The sequence below is a fragment of the Erpetoichthys calabaricus genome, assembly GCF_900747795.2.
Source record: "Erpetoichthys calabaricus chromosome 1 unlocalized genomic scaffold, fErpCal1.3 SUPER_1_unloc_7, whole genome shotgun sequence".
NCBI classification, from domain to species: Eukaryota; Metazoa; Chordata; class Cladistia; order Polypteriformes; family Polypteridae; genus Erpetoichthys; species Erpetoichthys calabaricus.
This window is the reverse complement of record NW_026261598.1, coordinates 430,436-455,431: the sequence shown is the minus strand read 5'-3', so window position 1 is coordinate 455,431 and position 24,996 is coordinate 430,436. Positions and strand designations below refer to the sequence as shown.

The window sequence follows — 24,996 nt, the reverse complement described above, 5'->3', positions numbered from 1 at the left end:
CACTGACTATTTCAGTGCATCTCCTCTACAGATCTTTGGCTTATGTCTTGTTTTACTAACCATTTTTGATAGAAAGTGACCTTCACAGAAGACTCACCAGTAATGATGGACACCTGCAGAGCTGTCTGTCTATCTGTGGTCACCTCCTGTGTCACCTTACTGTCCTCACTCTTTGAAATTCAAATCCTTCTGACTCTCCTCTTGTGACCTTTTCCGCTGTTTTTGGCTTGCTCTCCTATTCCTCTGTTTGTCCTCCTTCTCTGTTTCATGTCTCCATTAACTTCTCTTTTCATTTCTCTCTATTTCACTCCTCTCTTTTCTCACCTTATCTTTGCTGTTTCACTCTGTCTATTCCTGCCTGTCACCTCAGTCCAGCTCCAGTTGTCCCTTCCTCTTTGTCCATTGTCACTCTGGTCACTTCTTCTGCCCCACTGACTCTCCATCTTATTCTGTTTTAGTGAGATCAGAGGAGCGTTATGGAAGCACAAGTGACAATGGATATCTTATCATTCAGTCAGGGTTCTTCTTCTGGCTGGGATTCACATGTTTATTTTTTGCTTTCTTTATTCATTTTATATGTATACATTTTTGATTATTTAGTTTCTTTATGTTTAAAAATTGTTTGCTACGCTCCATTGTGCTTTGTGGGTGGTCACCGAAAATTCAGGGTTACCTGCCCATCACCATCAAGGTTGAAGACTGAGGATAACCTGCAGTCCCCTACGGTTCATTGTGAATGCACTTGTGCTGTGATGAGTTCTGTTACATTTGTCATTATTTTTGTGCTGCCATCATTACTGGAGTTTTGATTTTTTTTTTTTTACCATTCTTGGATTTTGTGTGTTGAGACATTGATGGCTTTGGATCCCTTTGTCATTTAAGTCATCTCCTCTTGTGCTCTGTGGGGACTACTTTGTGCCTTAGAGCATTTTATGTGAAAATAAACCTTTGTCTTTATAAAGATTCTTCATTGCCCTTTTTGGTGACAAGTCTAGTTTGATGGATCCCCCCGCTTGTAATCATTTTGATTTGTATTATTTGGAACCTACAGTATGTGTTTAGGAACTCTCTAGGTCTTTACAATAGGATGTGGACAAAGTTGAGACCAAAACAAAGATTTGACAACGTGGGACAAGAAATAAAACAACAGGCTGAACAGAAAGGACAATGAGAGGATGAACAAGACCACTGTGGGCGAGGGGCTCAGGGTCACAATGCTGTCTTTAAGAATTTAACAATTAAAGAGAAATCTGCAGCTGTGTCCTCGTCACATCCATCTGTCTGCTCACGTGTGACACTGACGTCTGTCCTGATTAAAAACAATGTTTATATGGTGGGTATGGAACATAAAGAGCCATAAAGTCAGAAGAAATAAAATTCAACACACACACACACACACACTCAGCTGTTGTTCACTTACCTCAGTTTCTCTAATTTGCAGTTTTCACTCCTCAGTCCCTCACACAGCTGATCAACTCCTGAGTCCTCCATGTTGTTGCCACTCAACTTCATTTCAGTCAGTCGTGAGTGTGGAGAAGAAAGAGCTGAGGAGAGAGCTGAGCAACATCTGGAGGTAAGACCACATGACCACAGCCTGTGGAGATAAAGAGAGAGAAGTGAGGACATGAGGAGAGACAAACAGACAAACAGACCATCGGGGGTCTCAATAAGTGACATAATGACTACAAGCAGACCTGGATGCTCAGGTGTGTCACTGAACAGCAGGCTGCTCCTAGCATTTGAACAGAAACACAATCTGAACTTCACACCAATGCTGCCCTTCAAGGCGCTATATACCTGAAGCACCTTTATGTGAGGTAGAATGCCCAGAGGGGGCTTTCTGGAGTTTTTTTTTTTTTTTTTCTGTCCACCCTGGCCATCAGAAGATACTCTTATTCTATGTTAACTAATGTTGTCTTATTTTAATTTCTTATTTTGTCTTTTATTTTTCTTTTCTTCATCATGTAAAGCACTCTGAGCTACTTTTTGTATGAAAATGTGCTAAATAAATAAATGTTGTTGTTGTTGTCGTTATCATCACTATAGTTGAAGCTCTATCCAGGTCTGGATTTAATACACAATAAAATCTTCAGCCATTATAATTTTATGAGTGCTCATATTGGGAATGATTGCAAATATGTCTTGGATACATTTCTTGATACATCTATCACCCACATTAGGCATGTACATATTTATCAAAATTACTTTACAATTGAATAAATTACCAATCACCATGAAACAGCACCCTTCGAGATCAGGTACTACATCTGATGTTATAAATGGAATTGCTTTATTTATTAAAATTCCCACACTTCTGGTTTTCTTTGAATAGCTGGAGTGAAAAATGTGTACGATCCAACCTCTTTGCAGTTGAAACTGCTCCGTACTTATTAATTGAATCTCCTGCAGAAATGCTGTGTTAGCCTTTAGGCCCGTGAGTCATTTCCAATCCACTACATCTTAACACAGGGTCACGGGGGTCTGCTGGAGCCAATCCCAGCCAGCACACGGCTCAAGGCAGGAACAAATCCCCGGGCAGGGCACCAGCCCACCACAGGGCACACACACACACACACACACGCTCACACCAAGCACACACCAGGTACAATTTAGAAATGCCAATCCACCTAACCTGCATGTCTTTGGACTATGGGAGGAAACCAGAGCGCCCGGAAGAAACCCACACAGACACGGGGAGAACATGCAAACTCCACACAGGGAGGACCCGGGAAGTGAACCCAGGTCTGTGAGTTAGGAGAATATTTTTTTTTTACTCTTTAGATTGTGATTGAGGCCTTTGACATTCCTGCTTACAAAGTTCAAAGACTGGTCAGAGAGACACTGCTTCTGAATGTCTGGGAACATTTTCTAATCTTAAGTAAAAGAAGTGTCTTTTCAAGATTATTCTGTAACACTGATTTCATGTTGTTATTGCCAAGTAGCATTGCCTAGGAGCCTGTTATTATGTTGGCTGTGTCCTTATCATGTCCATCTGTCTGCCCACGTGTGACACTGATGTCTGTCCTGATTAAAAACAATGTTTATATGGTGGGTGGGGAACATAAAGAGCCATAAAGTCATAAGAAATAAAATTCAACACACACGCACACACACATTCACAGAGACACACACACATGTTGTTCACTTACTTCAGTTTCACTAATTTGCAGTTTTCACTCCTCAGTCCCTCACACAGCTGATCCACTCCTGAATCCTCCATGTTGTTGTTCCAGCTCAGGTCCAGTTCAGTCAGTCGTGAGTGTGGAGCAAAAAGAGCTGAGGAGAGAGCTGAGCAACATCTGGAGGTGAGACGACATGACCACAGGCTGTGGAGGAGAAGAGAGAGAGTGAGGACATGAGGACATGAGGACATGAGGACATGAGGACAGACAGACAGACAGACAGACAGACAGACAGACCGACCGACCGACCGACCGACCGACCGACTGACCGACCCACAGACCGACCGACCCACCGACTGACTGACCATCAGGGGTCTCAATAAGTGACATGATGACTACAAGCAGAGCTGGATGCTCAGGTGTGTCACTGAACAGCAGGCTTCTGCTAGCATTTGAACTGAAACACAATTTGAACTCCACACCAATGCTGCCCTTCAAGGCGCTATATATCTGAAGCATCTTCTATCTGTCAGGTGACCCTGAGTGTTGAGAGGACGTCAGCCATCACACTGGACAGGAGTGTCACATAGTAGGACTGACCTTGTCCTCCACTTGAGTGTTCAGATGCACTTCTCTGAGTTGGTGACAGCCGAGTGACAAGCTCTGATTTCTGTCCTTCATTTAGGACTCAGGGTGAGGACACAACTGAAAAGATTAACAGGAGGCCATTTACAAATGTCAGCCTCTCCAGATGTTCAGTGACAGCAGCTGTAAATCAGTCAACCTTTATTTTATAGAGCGCTAGTCACAAACTTACAACACAAACAAGAGGACAAATAAACACAACGAGCCCAAAGATAAATCAGTGACAAGGGAGAGGTGACAGGAGAGGTAATGGGACACAGGAGGACATGACAGTCCAGTCTAAGAGGGACACACAGAGGGTGACACTCCACTCTGTCCAGTCATCTTCTCTAAGGCCTATCAGCCACTTGAGCTCAATGGACAAACTCCACTCAGCCGGCTGGTGACATGGGTTCAAGGTGATGGGCTTGTTGTGTCATAGTGAGGGTCTCTTAGTGTCACGGCACACATCAGCTGTCACAGACATGGTGGACTGAAGAGCTTTGGTGGTCAGTAGAGAGTTTGGACCCTGGACAGGCCTCCGCTCTTCATGGACACTTAAGAACCAAATTTATAAAACTGAATAATAAATAAGACAGAGGATAAAATAATAAGACATAGAAAAATCAAAATCAAATGAAAAAAAAATGTGTTTGAGTGTCACTGTGACAAAGTGGACAAATGGACGCAGTTTACAAATTAGACTTTGTGTGCAAATATTGATGAAGACATTCCAGATAAAATATATGAACAGAGACAAAGCCATCCCCTTTATTTTATATAGCACCTTTCAATCCAAAGTCACTTTACATGTTCAGCTCTCTCCTTGTATTCTTACTCTGAGCACAGACAGGTGACGTGACTCACTCAGGGTCACACAGCATGTGACCGGCAGGAACTGAACCCGTGTCACTGGGATGTCAAGTACGGCACCTCAGGCACTGGGCACAGAACTGGGAATCAGGATTGGCTAGAATAACAGAGGAGGCGGGACATGAGCTGTCAGTCAGCCTGAGAAGGTGTGAAGAGAAGGCGGCCATCTCAGTGAATTTGATTTATCAGGCCTTTGGTCAAATGGGACACTTTGGTGTCTTTAGATGACCTAAAAATGTCGACTGACTGAAGTGTTTGATTATTGTGTTGTTATACATTTGGTCAAAGTGTGAAGGCTAAGGAGGGCTGAAGTGACACACAGACACTCAAACGTGTGACATGAACAGGACAGTGGCACAGTGGTTAGACACACATCAGGGACCAGGGAGCAAATCTGAACACACGAATGAGCTCTCGACTCTTGGTGCTGATTCATTTTTCATTTTTATGCTAATAAGACTTTAGGGTCTTGTCTGATTTCACATTTATAATCAAGTACTCAAAGATGTGGTGACAATAAACGTCTAAAGTAAAATGTGAACAAATGAGAGTGACATACAAGTGACAAGGGCCACAAATCAAATGTCATTGGACAAACTGTGCCGGAGATCTACAAAAAGGAGGACACACTGAGCTGAGTTTTCTGTGTTCAAATAACAACTGAAATCTTCTTAATGGCCGATGAGAAGATGAGCCAAAGACGAGGTCAACTGACAAGTCAGCGCCGCATTTCAGACCTCCTTAGTCTGTGGACTGCAGGACTTGGGGAGCGTCAGACTTTTCAAAAACTTCAAGGCCGAGATGAGCTGCTTAGTGGTCTTCTACCCCATGTTTGTCCAGCTGTGTTATTCTGATGAATTTGCACTGATTTTTTACGTTAGTATTGCAAATGTAATTCTGTTTTTCTTGTTCTTTAGTATTTTTCAGTTATTTCTATTATGACTTCTTCTGAATTCTTTACACTTTGAAGTAGTTGATGATATTTTAGCCATCTTCAGTTCTTGTGTGTCACTATTCTGTGTGTCTGTTGTGAAGGAGTTGCTATAAAGTGACACTTGGGTTACACTAAGAGTTTTGTCAAAGATCAAGGAGTATAAAGTTCAGTCCATTGGACTTCTACGTTATCTGAGTTTGTGGATGTGACATAAAGAATAAGCACACGTGTGTGTAAAAGTCAGACGTCACAACTGGTGCTTTGTGTTTCGACTGCGAGTTTGGATTTCACTTTCAGTTTTGACACTCGGCTTTTTGACCTTTCAGTTCTGATCTCCTCCAGACTACTAAGCACTGTTGTAAGTCGCTCTGGATAAGAGCGTCTGCTAAATGTTGTAAATGTAAATGTAAATTATGTTATCTGTCCAGAAAATCCTTTCAGCGCAGTGACGAAAATGACAAACTATACACAGAATGTTGTCATGGCTTCCTTTCGTCTGTTATGTCGTGTAAATCGTCATTAAAGAAAGCTAAGTTATTTCCTCTTATGTGATTTGTACCACCGTATCACAATGGGAGGGATATCGCCTTTTACATTGTATCTACAGTATATAGTTTCTGGTTACTTAAAACGCCGCAATTTAAAAGAACTTATTCCAACTAGTGAGCTTTTGCTTCTAAAAGGAAACAAAGGACCAGCCAGTCCTCATGTGATTTGTTTTACTGGAGACCCTAAAAATGGAGGGATGTTTGAATCAACAAAGGACGTGTTTGATTGTCAGCCAAATCCCGATTCTAAAAGTCAGCTCATGTTGGTCATTTGATGTCACTGCTTGATGAGAAGCCACATGAATGGACATTCACAATGACAAGACAAGTCACAGTGCTGTCCATCTATTGAGGATTTGGTTTGTGAATTTAGAAACATTTTAAATATGGCTGTCAGATTAGAGGTGGCAGTCAGTCGATTACTAGAATTCAGACGAGACATTCAGTCAGTTAATAATATAAAGTGACAATTGACATGTGAGCCCATGAAGTGGTCAGACTGATGACCTTCTCATGTCACTGCTGACCACACAAAGCTGGCACACCACATGGTGTCAGGGCTGCCAGTCCTGATGGTGTCGACTCTCAGGTGTGACTCCATCACAAATCTGCTGCTAATGTCCTGCTGTCGTATGGACAGGCCAGTCAGCTACGTGACGATCATCGGGGGGTTTACTTCTGAACTGCTTTACACCCTAAAGACCTTAAGTAGTCAGTGAAGAGGGTGGGATTTGACCCTGCGGCCTGGAGATGTGGGGTAGCAGTGCCCACCTCTGTGCTGCCCCCCGTGAAGGGATCACTTTGACTAAAACGAGTCCCAGAGGTGAACTCCATATTTCTACAGTAGGAGTGCGGACAGCCGGAGTTCAGAGGTTAGGATTGTTAATGAAAACTGCAACTAAAGTGGCAAAAAAGTGTTATGTTAAACAAAATAAAAGTGAAAATAAAAGAGTGAAAAATAAAAACTAAACTGAAATTAAAACTGCACATAGAAAACAAACTGAAATGAAATACAAATCTGCTTTTTTCATTTTTTTGAATAACCAGACCAGAGTTCAGCAATCAATTAGTTGACAGATTTTGTTGTTTCCATTCCTGTAGCTCTCTCTCTCCGTTGTTTTCTATGTGTTTTACAAATCTGTTTCTTTACTTGTGCTAATTGTATATTTATGATCATCAATCCTCACCTGAGAGTCTGTCCCTGCGCTATACACACACACACTGTATGCTATTGTATTGTACTCCGCTCAGCTCTGGGCGACACTCCAAGGCTGGACCTTCACCTCCACTCACCGGCGGGCGGGCGGCCGAGCACTTGGACTGACGGACTTTAGCAGCACAGAAGGGTCTCTGAAGTGTTTGAGGGTCAGTGCTGTCTCTTCATGGCGCCTCTTCATGCTCTGTGCGGACTCCTTCATCACCGACTGCTCACCACAAAGATTGTGCTACAGGCTGTTTATTCTCCACCAACTCTACGCTCTTTATAATCAGCATTTTAATTTATAAAGATATCACTTTACACTTTCATGACATACTGGGCACAGGATATAAATTACTTAAAAAAAGAATTAATATGACCGCAGCACACGTGAAATAACTGAGCACTCACGTATGATTACTTTACATTCTACAACACATGTGATGTCAGCGACAGACAACGACTCTTCTGTGGAGGGCACTGGCACAATGGCAGCCCCCTCAGACTGGCACCTCAATTATTAGATGAGCCAGGACACGTTTTATGTCAAGTTTTATTTTCAGAAAAATTGTTAACAAAGTACAGTAATTATGGAACTTGTATTTTCATTAAAAAGATTACATTTTGAATCTTTTTTTCTATACAAAGTTGTTTCAGTGTTTAGGTGTGAGAGGCTGCAGCCCCACTTGTACTTAAAATGTTTTATCAACCATAAATAACGAGAACACCTTGAGTTAGTAGCGAGTTCTTTCTTTTACTTATTTTTGAAAGTATTTACTGTGTTGTCCTAATTAGTCAGAATGATGTAAGTGGGGCGTCACTGTGATACGATTTGGGGGGCTCCACATTCCTGACTACACCCGCGGTGCACGTGAAGGCCACAGCTGCTGCCATTGGACGCCAATATGAGGCTGCTGGTGATTTGTGATTGACGAGTGATGAGGTGAAATAAAACAAACTCAGCAATCGGGGAGAGACGACCGGCCGGAGGACGTTGGTTTGTTGGCCCTTTGGTTCTTAGAGGAGTTCATTAGTGCTAACCGTGTTATTCTTATTAATGGGGGACTCTCAGAATGAACAAGATGGCCGCATGTTAATTTAGTGTAGCAGACAGCTGGTTCATTTACAAACCTTGTGAAAGAAGACTGAGGGGGGATTTTCAGTTCAGGAGGGGAACTGATTTGGGAGAAGCAGCGCAGGATTAGTGGACGGAGCGCTCAGGTCAGACGGCTGTGGTTTGTCTCACCACTGGGAGCCAATTTAGCCAGCTGATGGCTGCTGGGCTCTTAGAGCTTGATTTATTTATTTATTTTACTTTTTTCCAAGTTATTGATTTGAATGAGTGCAACAGGTAAATATTTATTCTTTGCTTTGGAATTTTGCTATTGGTTATTAATTTTTTTATTTATTTATTTTTCCTGTGGTGAACATTTTCTTTATTTTTTGAATGCAATGCATCTGTTACTACATTTGTCCTAATTAGTAATTGTGCCATCTCTGACCAGTGTCTGACCCCGTCACCTGCCTGATGATGTCTACTAGGGGGGCTAAGGAGTGTTTTCCTCGCTTATCTCCTGCCACGGTACACACCGCAGTTTGTTAACTGATGAAGACCCCACACAGGTTGTATTCCCATCACTTGTCACTGTTCTGTGGACACTGAGGTGCATTTGATCTTTCACATTCTCCATGATTAAGAATCTCATTATTGAAAAATTGAACATGTTACTAATTTGTAACTTACTTATTGTTATTAAAGTTATTCATTCCTGTAGGTATTAGGCTATTATTATTAGGCTTTCAATGCACAGACATACCTAATGACAACACAAAAATGATTTTTCTAGAGCTGTCTAATCAGTTGTACTGTTCTCATTTCTCAATAAAGATGGTCTAATAGTGAAATTCTATTCTGAAAGATTCATTAAAACAAGCCCAAGTATAAATAATTATTTGATTTCTGTTGTTATTGAGCTGCTGTTGTGGATTTCAGGTGCCACTGTGCCACACAGCAGTGTATGTTCTGACATGGACCCTCATCTATTTGTAGGCCTGACACCCCCTGATGGACACACTAATGTCACCCTCATTGTCCACAGGCAGTCAAACTAAACTCATGAAGGTTTTATTACTCACTTGACATGTCTGCAGCAGATGAGCCCTGGTGCCAGTCTCCTGATGCACTCTGAGGTGAGACGTGTCTTTGACAGGTTGAGCTCCTCAAGTTCTCCACAGCAGCTGATGACAGAGCTCAGCACAGCACAGTCCAGAGGAGATAAAGTCATCTGACTAAAGTCCATCTTTAAATCCTTCCCAATGGCGTCTCTGATTAATTTCTTATTCTGAGTCTCATAGAGCCACTGACACACTCGCAGAGCTTCACTTTTATCTCGTCCCCGTATTGCCAGCTTAGCTTTCTTCTTCACCCACTCTAGTATCCGCTTTGCTGTCTTCCTCTCAAACTCCCCCAGGATTCCTCCCAGTGTTTTAAACACAGAATATCTGGCCAGTCCTGCTAAAAATCGAGTGAGAATCTCAAACCGGGCATCTTCACATGAGTCCAACTTCTCAAGCAGCTCCTCGATGCCCCCTGATGGACTGAGGTAGAAGGAGCAGGCGGCCATGAACTCCTGCAGGGTGAGATGGTAGAATGTGTACGTCGTGTGCTCCAGAGTGCTTTCTCTCTGAAGGATTTCTTTGAGGAACCCTGAGAGGAATGAAGAGGACAGGACTGGCCGGAGACCAAAGGTGGACATCTCAAACTTGTCATAAAACACAAGAGTCCTGTTCACCACCCCATAATAAGCCATCTTTCCCAGTTTGACCAAAATCTCTCGCTGGTCTTTGGCTTCTCGCTTGTGATTGGTAAGGATGTTGTGTAGGAACATCACAAAGAGCTCAGTGACAGTTCTGGGGGCAGCTCCTCGCTCTTCTTCAGGGGTCATGAAGTGGCTCTTCAGCACAGAGCAGATAATCGAGCAGTACGAGGGATTGAAGCACATGGTGTACAGGATGGCGTTCTCCTCCACATACTGAAAAGCCTCAGAGCCCTGATCAGCATCACCAAAGAACTTCTTAAAGTACATCAGCCTTTGTTCAGGGAAGAACCCCAGGATCTCTGCAAATCGATCAACTCTCTCCATGTCCAAGGCCTCCAGGGCTGTTGGTCTGGTTGTGATCAAAACTGTGCAGCCCTTCATTAATGTCCTTCTGACAAGGTTGGAGACCAGAATGTGCACAGGGAAGCTCTCAACTGGGTCTGAGGGGAGCTTTCTGGGTGTGAAGTCCAGTTTGTGTTTGTACTCATCCAGTCCATCAAATATAAAGAGGAGAGATTCAGGTTTCTGCAGGATTTCTCTCAACTTTGGGTCATTGAGATGTTTATAGTGCCTTTCAATCAGCCTGGTCAGAGGCATCTGTGGTTCTGTCTCTGTGTCTAGTAGGTTGAGCTCCCTGAATTTAAACAGGAACACAAAAGAAAACCTCTGGTACTGAGTGCCTCTGGCCCAGTCAAACATGATCTTCTGGACCATGGTGGTCTTCCCAATTCCAGCCACCCCACTGACCACTACAATGTGTGGGTCTGTCTCACTTCCAGGACTCCTCCTAAAAAGCTGCTCAGTCCAGATTCGCTCACATTTCTCTTTTGTCCGCTCCTCTATTAGCTCTGCGTGAGTTCTCCCCATCTTCTCCAATTCATGGTGCCTTTCACTGTAGGTCCTTCTGTACTGACCAATGACCATCAGCTCTGTGTATCGAGTCTCAAAGCCCACAGCTCTGGTGTGTCGATCTCCAGGAGATGTCTGATCCTCCAAAGTTCTTGTAGATTCAGAAACACCACCTCCATGTGTCTTATGGAAGCCTGAAAGTGATAAAGAGAACTTGCGAAAAAGGAAAAAAACTTGCCATCACAGCAGTGAAGAACAGGAGAGCCAGTGAACAGTCAGCATGGGTTTGAATGAAGAGATCAGGTCTCGCTAGTGAGGTGAAATAATAAGAGGAAGCAACAAAAGCAGATGACTAGAGAGGTGTAAAAGAAGGGTAAATTAAGAGCACAGTCTGTCTATGGGTACAGAATTGACTCAAACACAACAAGTAAAGAGATGTGGGGAGAGGAACCTTATCAGAATTTGATCACATTAACATTGGTGTCCCTCAGGGGTCAGTGTTGGGGGTGATGCTCTTTTTAATATAAATTAATGATCAGCACTTCACTTTGACAAGGATTTCAAACTGGGTGTATTGGTAGATAATCCAGAACTAGTCGATTTTTATTAAGGGATTTGGAGAGCATAGAGGTTTGGGCAGAAATTTGGCTAATGAGATTAAATGTAAATAAATGTAAAGTGTTACATGTAAGAAGTAAACATTTTAGATTAAAATACACAACCAGAGGGCTGAAGGATGTTGGGTTATATAGCGCCCCCATGTGGAGTACAAGTCACATTAGGTTATACTAAAGCTTTATAACACACTGGTGAGGCCTCATCTGGAGTGTTTTGTGCAGTTTTGATCTTTGGGCACATAAAGTCTCTTGCAGAAATAAAGAAAGTACAGAGAAGAGCATCAAGTCTGATTCAGGACTGAGGGAGGAGAACCTTTTCAGCTTAAACAGAGGCAGAGGAAGATGTCATAAATTAAGTTTTTAACATTATGAAAGTAAATTTTATGGTGGATGCATTTTATTATATTAGATGGAAACTTGATAAGGGTAAATGTCACACAAATGTTTTTTTCCAGAAAGAGAACAACAGACACAAAGAAAAAGTGTGGTGAAGGGTAGGACTTTAGGACCCTCAAAAGCTGACAATATTATTTTGGAAAAGATTAGGAGAATAAGATTAGTGGGCTTGTTGAAATGAATGGCCTGATCTCATCACAACTGTTCTGATGTTCTAACTGAGGAGCAGAGTCCTGGATGAGCTGATGACCGGAGACACAAGACCAGTGGCTTACCTTTAATTCCATCATCAATGGGAGTGGGCTGGAGACTGGCCTGAATGTTCATCAAGAGGTCTGGTCCTGGTGAAATAAGAAGAAGAGTCAGTTACAGCAGGAAAGGGGAAGATTAACAAAAGTATACAGAATTGTACAGTGAGGTATACGATCATAAAAATATCAAAAACTATAGTGCACTTTGTTTGGCCACAATGAAGACTTAACATCTAAAAGCAAAGAGCAGAAAACCAATGTGTGTCCATATATGGAGGTCTGCAATTAATTTTCCAGGAAAGAATACCAAGACAAGGACACACCAGACAGTATTAGGAACAGTAGACATATTGTGTGTTTATCATACTGAGGAGAGCAGGAACTCTTTACTGAGGCCTCAGGGGAACAGCAAGCTTCATGTGAATTTGAGGGGGAGACGTCTGAAAAAACAAACATGGACAAGCATGAGTGTGGGTATCTGGGGGCATTTAAAGCTGATGTTTACACACACTGACCAGAGGGGTGAGCTAAGATCAGAAGTGTCAGAAAATAACAGAATCTGTGACTTCCTGTTAAAGAAAGAAAAAAATATTAATTAACATCCTGGTTGGCTGTAGGTGTAGGCTTATAAAGTGTAGAAGGGAAGACATGCGAGCCACATGTGCGGTCATGGGAGGTCACACATAAGTGACAGCAGCACACCAGTTACTAAATAATGTGGTGGGACCACTGACCCCTTTTAAAGACTTTAATAAAAACCTAAAAGAGATAATCAGAGGAACAGGAGGAAGTGTTAGTATTGACGGCCATCAAGCAGACATCTTGGTGTAAGTGATGGACCTGACAGTTGTGTGTCCAGTGGCCTACAGACAGAAATGTTGTGTTTTGTGTTCCTGTGTCTCCCACTGTGTCTCCTTTTGTGATTTGTACACATTATTGTTTTGCTCTCTCTCAACACCCCATTAACTCACCACCCTCTGTCACTTCCTTCAGTATTCTTGTCAGGTTTGGAGATGGAAATCTCGCAAGTTCTTCAGCCAGCGCCTCCCAGAGGCTCACCAGTACCACACTGTCCATCTTCATTATGTCACTGATGACGGACTCCACGCCTGCTCGCCCCTCAGACTTTTCTTTGGCTTTGAATCTCTGAAAGACAAGTGAGTGACCACAGTGCTAGTTTAGAAAAGACCACTGGGGGAGCAGAGCAGAGTGGTCAGTAGGGTCTGATGACTTCACAATAACAGAAAGACCTGTTATGGAGGGTCAGGCAGTCTCAGATGATTCTTCTGAGCTCACCATCACTGCTCAGTTCTCTGTGCCTCATACTGACAGGAAGACCCACCTACCTTGGCTTCATCGTTGGTGAGGATGTTCTTGGTGGCCAGGTTCTGCAGGATACTCGTGATGTCGTATTCAATCACATAGGCCAGGTAGGGCTTGTAGAACGCGGTGATCTTGAGGAGATCCTCATGAGAGAAGGTTTGGATTACTTTAGGAAACTTGTGTGTTAAACCTGCAGTGGAAACAGAAAAGATGAAAATTCAGAGATGTAGGTGTGATGGAGGCTCAGGGATGAGAATTCAGTCTGACATGACCACCTCTCTCAGTCCTAACTAGTGGCCTCATCTATTTACACAGTAAATATGAGAGAATAACATCAATGACAGGCTGGACTGGTCACATAACACACTGGAGCTTCTGCATATAAGAAAGGGCAGAGCAGACCTCTTTTTCAGAGGTGACTGTGTTCCTTTAATATGAGTAGTGATGTCCTTTACATGTTCTACAACTGTGTGATGGCCAGTGTGGTTTGCTCAGTCAGTACTATCACTACAAGAGAGGACCACCACATCAACAAGACTATTAAGAAGGCACTCAATCACTGACCACAAAGCTTAGATTTGGCAGAGTGCATCTTTGACACACTGAATGAACTCTGATCTCCAAGGCTCAAAGATCATGGCTGTCTTGGTGACTATAGTGTGGGTCATCATCCAGCTCCAAAAGAAATGACCTGACTTTAAAGGAAACAGCAGCCTGTGGTGATGAAATTGAATCAAAATCCTTTCCAGTTACAGATCCAGTGTCTTTTTTAAGTCATCAGATTTAACCAGAGTTCAATTTGGGGTTTCAAGCCTAAAACATGAGTGTCCTTTTGGGTTTCTTTGTTGTGTGAAGGCATCTCCACAGAATGTCAGCTGATCCTTGACTTTTGTCTTCATTCTCAGATGACTCAGACGACCACAATGTTGGTAGAGCTGCAGTTTTGCCCTTCATTTAACTGTTCAGGTGGTGGTAGTGCAGTCGGCTTTCTGCTCCTCTTCTTATTCTGATTAATTATCAGGCCTTGTGCCACAGAATGCCAAGCCAAATGGGACAATGCCAACTTGTCCTACAGTAGAGTGGAGCTACTGGTGCACATCACAACCAACTTTTGCTCCAACAGTAAATGTTTTTCTTTCCAACTTTAACACCCCAACTCTTTCATCATTGTATGTGTGTGCATTATGTTTTTGTGAAGTTTATAATTGTATTTTACTTGTGAACTCATTACAGCACTCTGAGCCTGCACTTGGTGAAGAGCTCATTACAAAATAAACTGAACTGAACTGAAATAGTGACGTCACAGGATCTGCCTGTCAGTTTATATCTGATTATGGAGGTGCTGCTGGTCATCTGCTCCCATGTTTGAAGAGTGTGGTGAGTGACAATTCAATGTCATGTGATGTTGATGCATCCAACCTGCTTGGCCTCCTATTTTTTACGTCATCTCTCAGCCAATCAAAATGCACACGCAGCAGTGGTGAAGATGAGGCACAATTGGCAGAGTTGGTTTTGGGTGTAATTTTCATTATAAGTTTGGACTTCTTGAAGAACAAGCCCCCCGTTCTTTAGACAACTGGCTGCAGTGCCTCTTTTGTATGTCAGGTGATTTTTAAAGTCACCTTGTTGTTCTCTGAACAGTTGGCTTAATGAATCCTGCAAATGAAGGACTGAAGGGCACTAACAAGTCTGCCAGTCACCTTTTACTGGTACAACTTTAGTTAGCTACACATTATATTAGTAATAAACCAGAAGATCATTTAAAGGTAAAGGTGTTCAGGAGTCAAATGTGGTCTCTATCTCTCTCTCATGTTTTCAGATTCATTGTGACTCCTAGAAGGAAAACCAACCAACGGCTAGACCTGGAAACATGCGTAAGCCATTTTTTAAGCAGAATTTGGGATTTACAGTATAAAACAGAAACTTGATGTGGAAGTTGCTTTAACTTTAGAGAAGTGTTTGACCATCTGTAAATCACACTTAGACTATTGTGGTGTTGGTATTTTAGGTATTGTAAACAGCAGTGAAGTGAAGTGAAGTGAACAGAAAATCATTTTTCATTACACTTTTTAATGTCAAGTCAGTTACACTGTGATGTCAGTCTATTCATCCATCCATCCGTTTTCTATACCCGACTCTCCTAAACCCATAACTGAACTGGGATTAAGCCATTCATCTTTAATGGTCTCCGTAATGTCGACTCCAGGATGTCTAAATCAGCTAGTAAGTCAGTCATCTTCATGAAAAAAAACACATCTACCATTAAAAACATCTAAATGGCAGAAAATGTTATATTTTAAGTCTGTTTCTCTATGTGTTTTAATTGTGGTAACATGAACCCTTTCTTATTTTAAGAAGTTAGAAGACTAAGATTTGTTGTAAAATAAACACTCCCATTACTGGGCTTAACTCCCATTCAGTGTTTGTCTCGGTCTTTTCATCTCAGTACTTGTTTCAGTATGTATAGCGTAACATTAAGATGTGACTTAGTTAACTGATTTAGTAGGGTGTTGTATCGTGTCAGCCATTAGGAATGCAAAGAAAAGTCAAGCAAAATGACCCCTTTAATTGGCTAACTGAACAGATTACAATATGCCAGCTTTCAAGGCAACTCAGAGCCCTTCAGGCAGTTTGTAATCAACTGAGCATTTGATTAACTGATAAAGAACTGATTTGAAAGTTGGAGCGCTTTCTGTTATTGCTTCATGAAAGAGACAGATATCACATTTTTATTTTTAACAAGCCATGCCTTTCTTTGTTCAGGCAGGCATAAGTATCAGGCACACATGCACCGCCATTTCAATGATTTTTAAAACAACAAGTTGAGACCAAAAAGCCTGCTGCGTGCTTTGTTTGTTTAGATTTTCTTATAAATGTTTATATTTATATATATCTTATCTATAAACATATACACGTGGAAGTGCGTGTGTCTGTCCAGCCCGGAAGTGAGCGGTGGAGTCGGGGTAAGGTCTCCAATTCCGAGGATACACAAGCAAGGTGAGCACATCGGCAAAGCGAAACTTCCGAAGACAGAGTCACTTGCTTAGTGGCTAATACAGGAGCTAGGCAAGCACATCGGCAAACAGTATCCCTTTTACTTATCCTCCTGCTGCAAGCGAAGTGAGCACATCGGAAAAACGAAACCTCCGAAGAAACTTTCAATTACCTGACATCTTGACATTTCAATTCTTTTTGTGACGATTTCAATAGTTTCTAGGACCCAAGCATTTTACAGCACAGGCTTACACAGCCAGTAAATATATAATAATAATAATAATAATAATAATAATAATAATAATAATAATAATAATAATAATAATAATAATAATAATATATTTTATTTATTTGTAGGCACCTTTCTAAATACTCAAGGACACCGAACAGTAGATAAAACACAGATTATAAACAAAACTAAAATACAAAAGTTAAAATCAGACAGAGCAATTGTAATCAAAGAGAAATGCAGTCTTAAACAAATGAGTTTTAAGTTTAGATTTGAAAAGTGAAAATGATTCAATATTTCTAAGCTCAGATGGTAGTGAGTTCCAGAGCAACTGAATGTTGTGCTCCTCACGGTGGTAAGACAGACGAAGGGGACAGTCAAGTGGATGGAGGAAGAGGATCTGAGGGTGTGAGAGGGAATGGCAACATGGAGGAGGTCAGACAGATATGAAGGGGCGAGGTTGTGGAGAGCCTTAAAAGTTAGTAGGAGAATTTTGAATTGAATGTGGAACTGAACCAGAAGCCAATGAAGCTGCTGCAAGACGGGAGTGATATAGTGAATAGAGGAGGTTCTAGTAATGATGCAGGGAGCTGAACTCTGGACCAGTTGAACTTATAAAGAGATTTGTGAGAAAGACCAAAGAAAAGGGAATTGCAATAATCCAGACGAGAAGTGACAAGGCTATGAACAAGGATAGCAGTGGTGTGGGGAGTGAGGGAGGGGCGAATACGATTAAAGTTATGCAAGTGGAAATATGAAGACCGGGAGATGGTATTTATGTGGGACTGAAAGGATAAAGTACTGTCAAGGATGACACCTGTGGGGAAGGAGAGACAGAGGAATTATCAATAACAAATGAAAAATGATCAGTTTTGGAGAATGTTGATTTTGTACCAATGAGTAGAATCTCAGTTTTGTCACTTGTTATTTAATTTAAGAAAATTAGAAGAAAACCAGGATTTGATTTCTGCTATGTAATCAGTAAGTGAGGAGGGTGGAAAGGAAACAGTAGGTTTTCTAGTGAGATAGAGCTGGAGGTCATCAGCATAACAGTGAAAGCTAATGTTATATTTATGAAAGATATTACCAAGGGGAAGGAGGTAAATAATGAAAAGGAGGGGCACCAGGACAGAGCCCACCTGAAGTAACAGCGGTGGGTTGGGCTGTGAAAGTTTTAAGCTGAACAAACTGAGTGTGGCCTGAGAGGTAGGATCTGAACCAATCTAGTGGAGTGTGGCTAATGCCAATCGAAGATAATCTATTGAGAAGAGTATATATATATATATATATATATATATATATATATATACACTGTATGTTTATTTATAAAACACCGAAAATAAGCAGAAGCAAAATGAAAACACGTGAAATGAAATTCACAGATCAGAGTCCACAACTGAACTAATATATATACACACACACACACACACATATTTTATATCCAAAATAGTCTTTGTCTTTGTTACCACATGATTACTCTTTGCAGCACTTTGAGCTGCATTAGTTGTATGAAAATATGTTATATAAATAAATGTTGTTGTTGTTGTAGTCAGGAGGGAAGTCATACCTAACGACTGTAGTTACTGGATCTCATTACCTTCAGCAGGACATTTCAGGGGGATGGCACAATACACAACTCATATATATTTTAGCACAGTTTCCCATTTCCAAAGGATTGCGAACAACATGTGCCACATTCTGACAGTCATTGACGTGATGCCTGGTGTCTTAGTATGGCAAGTTGTGCAGCAATCTCAGTCCTTTCTTTTTCTTTTCTCCGTTCCCTGCTGGTGTGATAAGCACAAGACAAGCCTCTCTTTCTTTCTTTATTTGCAGTCTCATTGTATGCCTGTTACTTGTGGAGGAGAACTCATTGATTGTCACCTGTCACAGATACACAGAAGAGTCCAGGTCCTACAACAGGGTGAATCTCAGATCAGTCTGACTGAGTCACTGGGGATGTGAAACTGTACGACTGCCATCATGAGAGGGTCTTGTAACTCTCAGTGACTTGCTAAGGTTATGCAAATGAAGGCTTTCAGAATTTAAATTACAAATCTTCAATTCAGCCGCGTTACATTTTTGAGAGTGCATTCAGCTTACTTCCGTATGTCATACCTTTACCATCTGCTGTCAGACATTACACTCGACTGAAGTCGGGTCCACCATATTCACTAGTCAGCCCACAGCACTCACTGGTCAGCCCGCCACACTCACTAGCCAGCCGACCACACTCATAGCAGGTGTGTTTTTGTGTTTATTTTTGTGTTTAGTTCCCATCTAGCTATGGCTGTAACTGTAGCCTACTCTTAACAGTTTCATGATACAATTCACTTTATATATATTTTTATACGATGCTCTGAATAAACATCTTCAAAATGAGCTATGATAACCTAAAGATCAGTAAACAACATTTTAAAGTCATTACAGTACAGCATTTCTTGTTAGTGAGTTCAGTTGCTTCATTTGTAAACTAAGAAAAGTCGCACCTTATTTTATAGAAAAGAGAGATGGACAGGTAAAGCAAAAAAAAAGAGAACAGAGGAAAAGAAAACTGAATGAGAGTGCTTCAAAATGTTTGAGTAATCTTGTTTGGTGTGCCATGCTCTTCTTACATGTACTACTTGTAGAAAGAGGCAGATCAAAGTCCCCCCGACTGCAAATCCTCTTTGAGGGCGTCATGCTGCACTCGCACTGAGGCCTGTTTTTGTGAAGGGCTGTGTTTTTAAGGGTCGCTCTCATCTGAAAGCTGTGGTGTTTCATGTGTGTCTTTTAAAGAGCACTGCAGAAGCACCAAGAGCAGAAAAGTAAAGAGTGATAATAAAAGAGCACACTAATATGACATGAACTTACTGTTAACAGCACATATGGAACATTTAAACAACATTCAACTATGGAGTTGTAAAAGCACTGCTCAGTGGCAATCAGATGTGAAGTCACAAAGATTAAAACACAAACAGCAAGATTCCAGCATAGTGGGTCATAGAAGTCAGCAGTCCATACACTGAACATACACAAAGCAAATAATATGCCAAAAAATAATAATAACACACACAAGGAATTTGTTTTTTTAAATAAAGTCTGTTGCTTTAAAACTGTTCTGGATGAAGTTTTTCTCACCAGAGAGAGCGTCAATGTCTTCATCAGACCTTCTTTTCCTGGAGATCATTGACACAAACTTCTCACACAAGCCGTCTTCACTCATCTTTAGGTTTTGTGGTTTAAACGACTGATTGTTTCTTCTAAAGGCTCCTTTCACCAAAGTTCAAGTGAGCTCTTAGCAGGCTAGGACTGTGGAAACAAAACTGAGAAGACATTAAAATTAAAATAATGACAAGAGTTGAGTAGTTAGATGGCAGACTTAGGTGTGTCACTCATTTGAACACTTAAAGGACATGATCTCCATGTGAAGGTCCACAAACATCTGAGCTTTTAGAAACTTAACAACAGACTCAGGAGCTGAACTCCAGTTTTCAACCCTGATTAAGTAAACAAGAAAACAACTCAATGACCGTGTCTTCTCCTGACCAGTCTGAAACTCCTAAAAGTTCTCCAGTGGATGTGGGACCCTGCAGGGGTAAAGTTACAGGAGGTTCTGCTCATGTTGTTTGACAGTCTTAACACCTTTGGTGGAAACCAAGCTACTTCAACTATACAGAGAAGTTTCACTTCACTGTTAACCACAAAAAATGGTGAAGTAACAACTTCTGGTAGAATCCTCATTATAAAGTCAGATACATTACTTTGCATTAATTGGTTTTTCATTATCTTCTTAATAACTTCTCTTCATAAACAGTAATATGGTTTTATTTTTGACTTCCTCTAACATGTCCCTTCCTAGTATGTTCGACACAATGTACTGTGAGGACTCAACCTGTTGATAAATTGTTTATCTTTTGGCAATGATGAACCAGAATATTTTCCCTTTGTCACCTAGCAGTGAGATTTCTCAGAAGTGGTCAATCCTGCTAAAAGTCAGTTCTTTGGGAACAAAGCAGCCATTTGGAAGAAAAAGTAGGAACTTCAGCTTTGGAAACTGACGGTGTGCCTACAACAGCTTAGATATCCTCCTCAGAACAGATTTTGTTGGTCTTATATGTGGTGCCCCATAGTCCTGGTGTAGATCTTGCTTGAGCTTTTTCCACTTCTGCCCCTACTAACCCCAAGTTTCTCTGCTGTTCTTTTTTCCGGTTGTCTGTGGTGGTAATCTGTACCACCACCACCTGATCAGGGCAACATGCAGTCCTTACATTTATGGGTTGAAGGCCAGATGTCCACACGACCATCATCATCAAATTCCTCCATGTGAAGCCTGAAAACCATGAGGACTGATTTAGATCATTTATGATAGGCAGAATGCCTAGTGGGGGCTGGGTGGTCTCATGGCCTCGGAGCCCCTGCAGATTTTGTTTCTGTTTCTCCAGCTTTATGCATTTTTTTTGTTTGTTTTTTCAGTTGACCCAGCCATTACTTTATTCTTTGTTATTTAGTATTGCCTAATCTTATTTTATATTTTTAGTTTTTAAAAACTTTTCTTTCTTCATCTTGTAAAGCACTTTGAGCTAAAACCATTTGTATGAAAATGTGCTCTAGAAATAAATGTTGCTGTTGCTACTTCCTCGTTGGTGAAACCTGCCATGCTGAAAGGAGTGTGTGGCCTAAAAATTGGTATTCGAAGAGGGCACTCCCTCCTGCGGTCAACATGTACTGCTGCTACCTTGTCTTCAACTTCTTCTTACACCACACCAGTTTCCCACTTCTTGGCTTTTGCAGGATTTTTTTTCTCTGAACTAAAAGGGGTTCTTGATAAAGGCTTTCCTCTGTCACCACTTTTCTCTCTGCTTTTTCTGGATCATTTCTATCCTACCTTACACCTTAGCTGACTGAGGGCTTCCTTTTCTGCATCATCTGCTTTCTGCCACCTTTTCTTGAGCATCCTTAGCTCTTTCTGAATTTATGCGTCCCACTGGGACCTGCCGATAGCCCGATTGTCTTGCCTTCCTTCAAGCCAAAGCATCACCGCATGCCTGACACACAACCTGTACCAAGGCATAAATTTTCTCGGTAGCATCTCCTTGCAGGGTGCTATCCAGTATAATATGTACGTCTTCATCCAATTGTACCCATCAACAATCTGCTGCTGGTGATAAATTTGTTCAGATGGAAATGGCACAGGTGTAGAAAAGGGAATTGGCTGTCTTATGAGAAGATCGGCACAGTTGACAGTTTTTTAACATGAACTTCAACCATGTCATCTATAGCTGGCCACCAATATAGTTGATGCATACGCTGCTGTCTAATTTAAACAATTCATTGGTGACCTAGAGGAGTGAATGTAACCATCGTGTGACTCTGAAAGAAAGGAGCAATGAGACGAGCACCACAGAACACATAACTGTCTTGTACACTCAATTCATCTCGTAATCAGAAATATAGATGAGTAACTATCAACAGCATTAGGAGAAGATGGCTAACCATTGGTAATCTGAGTTCAGGGCAGCTAATTCACTGCAAAATGCAGAGGCAGAAACGAACTCTTGCAGTTAGAGCAAGAGACTAAATCACCACAAACTCAGGTTCATTGTCAGAAATGGTGTCATCAGTAGCAGTGAAGGACAAGCAAGAGAGGCAGTCGGCAATGTGATTCTGTGACCTCGAATGATAAGCCACAGTGTAGTTAAAACAGTACAGTCACACTGCCCAGCGTGCCATCCACATGCCTGGGTGATCAGACACTTTGGAGGACAACAGAGTGGTCAAAGCCTGATGATTGGTGTGGATAGGAAATTTCAACCCCATCACAAAGCCCTCCATTTCTCAACAGCCCACATACATCCAAGGTCCTCTTTATCAATTGTGGAATACTTCAAAGTGCTTTCAACTTTTGTGTTCTGGTACTTTTTATAACTTAATGATTATACTCTATAACTAGCACACTAACACACCATTATCCATCCATCCATCTATTGTCCAACCCGCAAATATCCCAACTACAGGGTCATGGGGGTCCGCTGGAGCCAATCCCAGCCAACACAGGGCACAAGGCAGTAAACAAACCCTGGGCAGGATGCGCGCACACACACACACACACACACCAAGCACACACTAGGGACAATTTTAGAATTGGCAGTGCACCTAACCTGCATGTCTTTGAACTGTGGGAGGAAACTGGAGTACCTGGAGGAAACCCATGCAGACACAGGGAGAACATGCAAACTCCACGCAGGGAGGACCCAGGAAGCGAACCCGGGTCTCCTAACTGCGAGGCAGCAGTGCTACCCACTGTGCCACCGTGCTGCCCGTATTTGTATTGTATTGTATTGTATTTAATTCTTGAATATTTCAATGGACAGCATAGATTTTGTAAGGAACATATCAGTTTAATTTAAACAATTGTAGATCTTAGAAAGCAAAAGCATTAGATATGCTAAATAGTCAAAAAAAACACCATGATGACAAACAGCTAACTTAAACATTGCATACTATTAATTCTTGCTGTTCTCAACGGATATCTTAATTTGTAATGTTTTACCATTTTGTAATGAATTTCTTAGATTCATTAAAATGATAGGGTAACTAACTAACTAACTAATAACTCCTGTGGGCCCACCACCTACAGGAGGAACAGGGTCTGGGTGGAATGTGATGTGGGCAGCAGTCAAAGGCAGAGGCCTTATTGGACCGGAACCCAAACACACAAACTGACTCTTGGACGTGTAATGCCACCTCTCTTGTGGGGTAGGAGCTGGAGTTGGATGGTGAGGAGGAGAGCTATCAAATAGATATACAGTAGTTGGGCTCACATCCTCCCACTCACTTGGCTCTGGAACCAAACACCTCGATAGAGACTGGACTCTCCTTTACTCTGGAGTTGCCTGGGGTGAAAGGCCTCAGGTGAGAGTGGGCTTCTTACTGTGTCTCTGCCTGGTCAATGCCATGTTGGAGTTTGCCCCGGAGAATGAGAGGGCTGCCTCTGTGCAGTTGATGTTCACAGATTGGAGGACTCTAACAGCCCAAATGTCAGTTCATAGTAGCCGGTCTTCTTGGAGTGCCTGGAGGGGATCCTGGAAATTGTCCCAGCTGGGGACTCCATAGTTCTGCTGGGTGACTTCAACACCCAAGTGGATAATGATGGAGACACCAGGAGAGGCATGTTTAAAAATATATGGTCACCCTGATCTAAACCTGAAGAGTATTTTGTTAGTGGACATCTGTGTTAGACGTGGTTTGTTCATAATGAACACCATGTTCAAATATAAGGTGGCTCAAAAGTGTACCAGAACACCTTAGGCCAGAGATCTATGATCAATTTCATAATCTTCTCATTAGATTTGCAGCCTTATATTCTGGACACTCACGTGAAGTGAGGAACAAAGCTGTTAACTGATCACCACCTGGTGGTGAATTTGGTCAGGTAGTGGGATAGGCACTTGGACAGACCTGGAAAGTCCAAAGAAGTAATGAGGGTGGACTATGAACATCTTGGGGAGGCCCCTGTCCAGAAGACTTTCAATTCCAACCTCCAAAAAAGCATTTCCTGCATCCCAGGAGAGGCTGGGGACATACAGACCGAATGGCACCTTGTTCATAGCCTCCATTGTGGAAGCAGCTGCAAAGAGCTGTGACCTGAGGGTCATAGGTGCACCTTGAAGTAGCAACCCAAAGACCAAATGGTGGACACCACAGGTGAGAGGTGCCATCAGGCTGTAAAAGGATGCCTTCTGTGTATGGTTAGCACATGAGACTCCTGAAGCAGCAGAGATGTACCAATAGGCCAAAAGAACAGCGGCCTTAGTGGCCAGGGAAGGAAAAACCCGGGTGTAGGAGGAGTTCAGAGAGACCATGGAAAGTGACTATTGAATGGGCTCAAAGTGGTTCTAACAAACCATCAGGGAACTCAAAAAATGTAAGGCAGGGATTCATCCAGGCCATTATCAGTAAGGGTCGAGAAGTGCTTACCTGAAATGAGGATGTTGTCTGGAAGTGGAAGGAACACTTTGAGGAGCTCCTGACCCCGTCTCCTCTGTACAGGAGGCATAGCCAGAATCTGAAGGGAATAAGCCAAGGTTGTTAAGCAACTCTGCAGTGGCAAGACCCCAGAGGTGGATGAGATCTGCCCATAAATGCTGAAGGTTCTGGACATTGTTGTACTGTCATGGCTGACAAGCCTTTTCAATGTTGTGTGGTCATCGGAAGCTGTGCCTCTAGAATGGCAGACC

The 24,996-nt window shown here is 42.0% G+C and overlaps 1 protein-coding gene across 43 annotated transcripts in view; it reads right to left on the bottom strand.

The window, feature by feature from the left end:
• LOC114644339 (NACHT, LRR and PYD domains-containing protein 3-like) overlaps positions 1 to 24,996 on the bottom strand; it is a 284,794-nt gene that overhangs the window by 248,804 nt on the left and 10,994 nt on the right. For 9 of the 43 annotated variants that reach the window (XM_051921967.1, XM_051921953.1, XM_051921962.1 and 6 more), the window contains exons 1-7: positions 19,898 to 20,090; positions 13,578 to 13,744; positions 13,203 to 13,377; positions 12,256 to 12,321; positions 9,436 to 11,161; positions 3,150 to 3,326; positions 1,421 to 1,594 (exon numbers count right to left, since the gene is read on the bottom strand). In XM_051921967.1, coding sequence (XP_051777927.1) covers positions 1,421 to 1,594; positions 3,150 to 3,326; positions 9,436 to 11,161; positions 12,256 to 12,321; positions 13,203 to 13,377; positions 13,578 to 13,744; positions 19,898 to 19,982 — 2,570 coding nt within the window. In that variant the 5' untranslated portion in view covers positions 19,983 to 20,090. Of the gene's footprint in view, positions 1 to 1,420; positions 1,595 to 3,149; positions 3,327 to 9,435; positions 11,162 to 12,255; positions 12,322 to 13,202; positions 13,378 to 13,577; positions 13,745 to 19,897; positions 20,192 to 24,996 lie in introns of those variants that run through there. The other 34 variants (XR_007933987.1, XM_051921951.1, XM_051921955.1 and 31 more) reach the window with 18 other exon arrangements.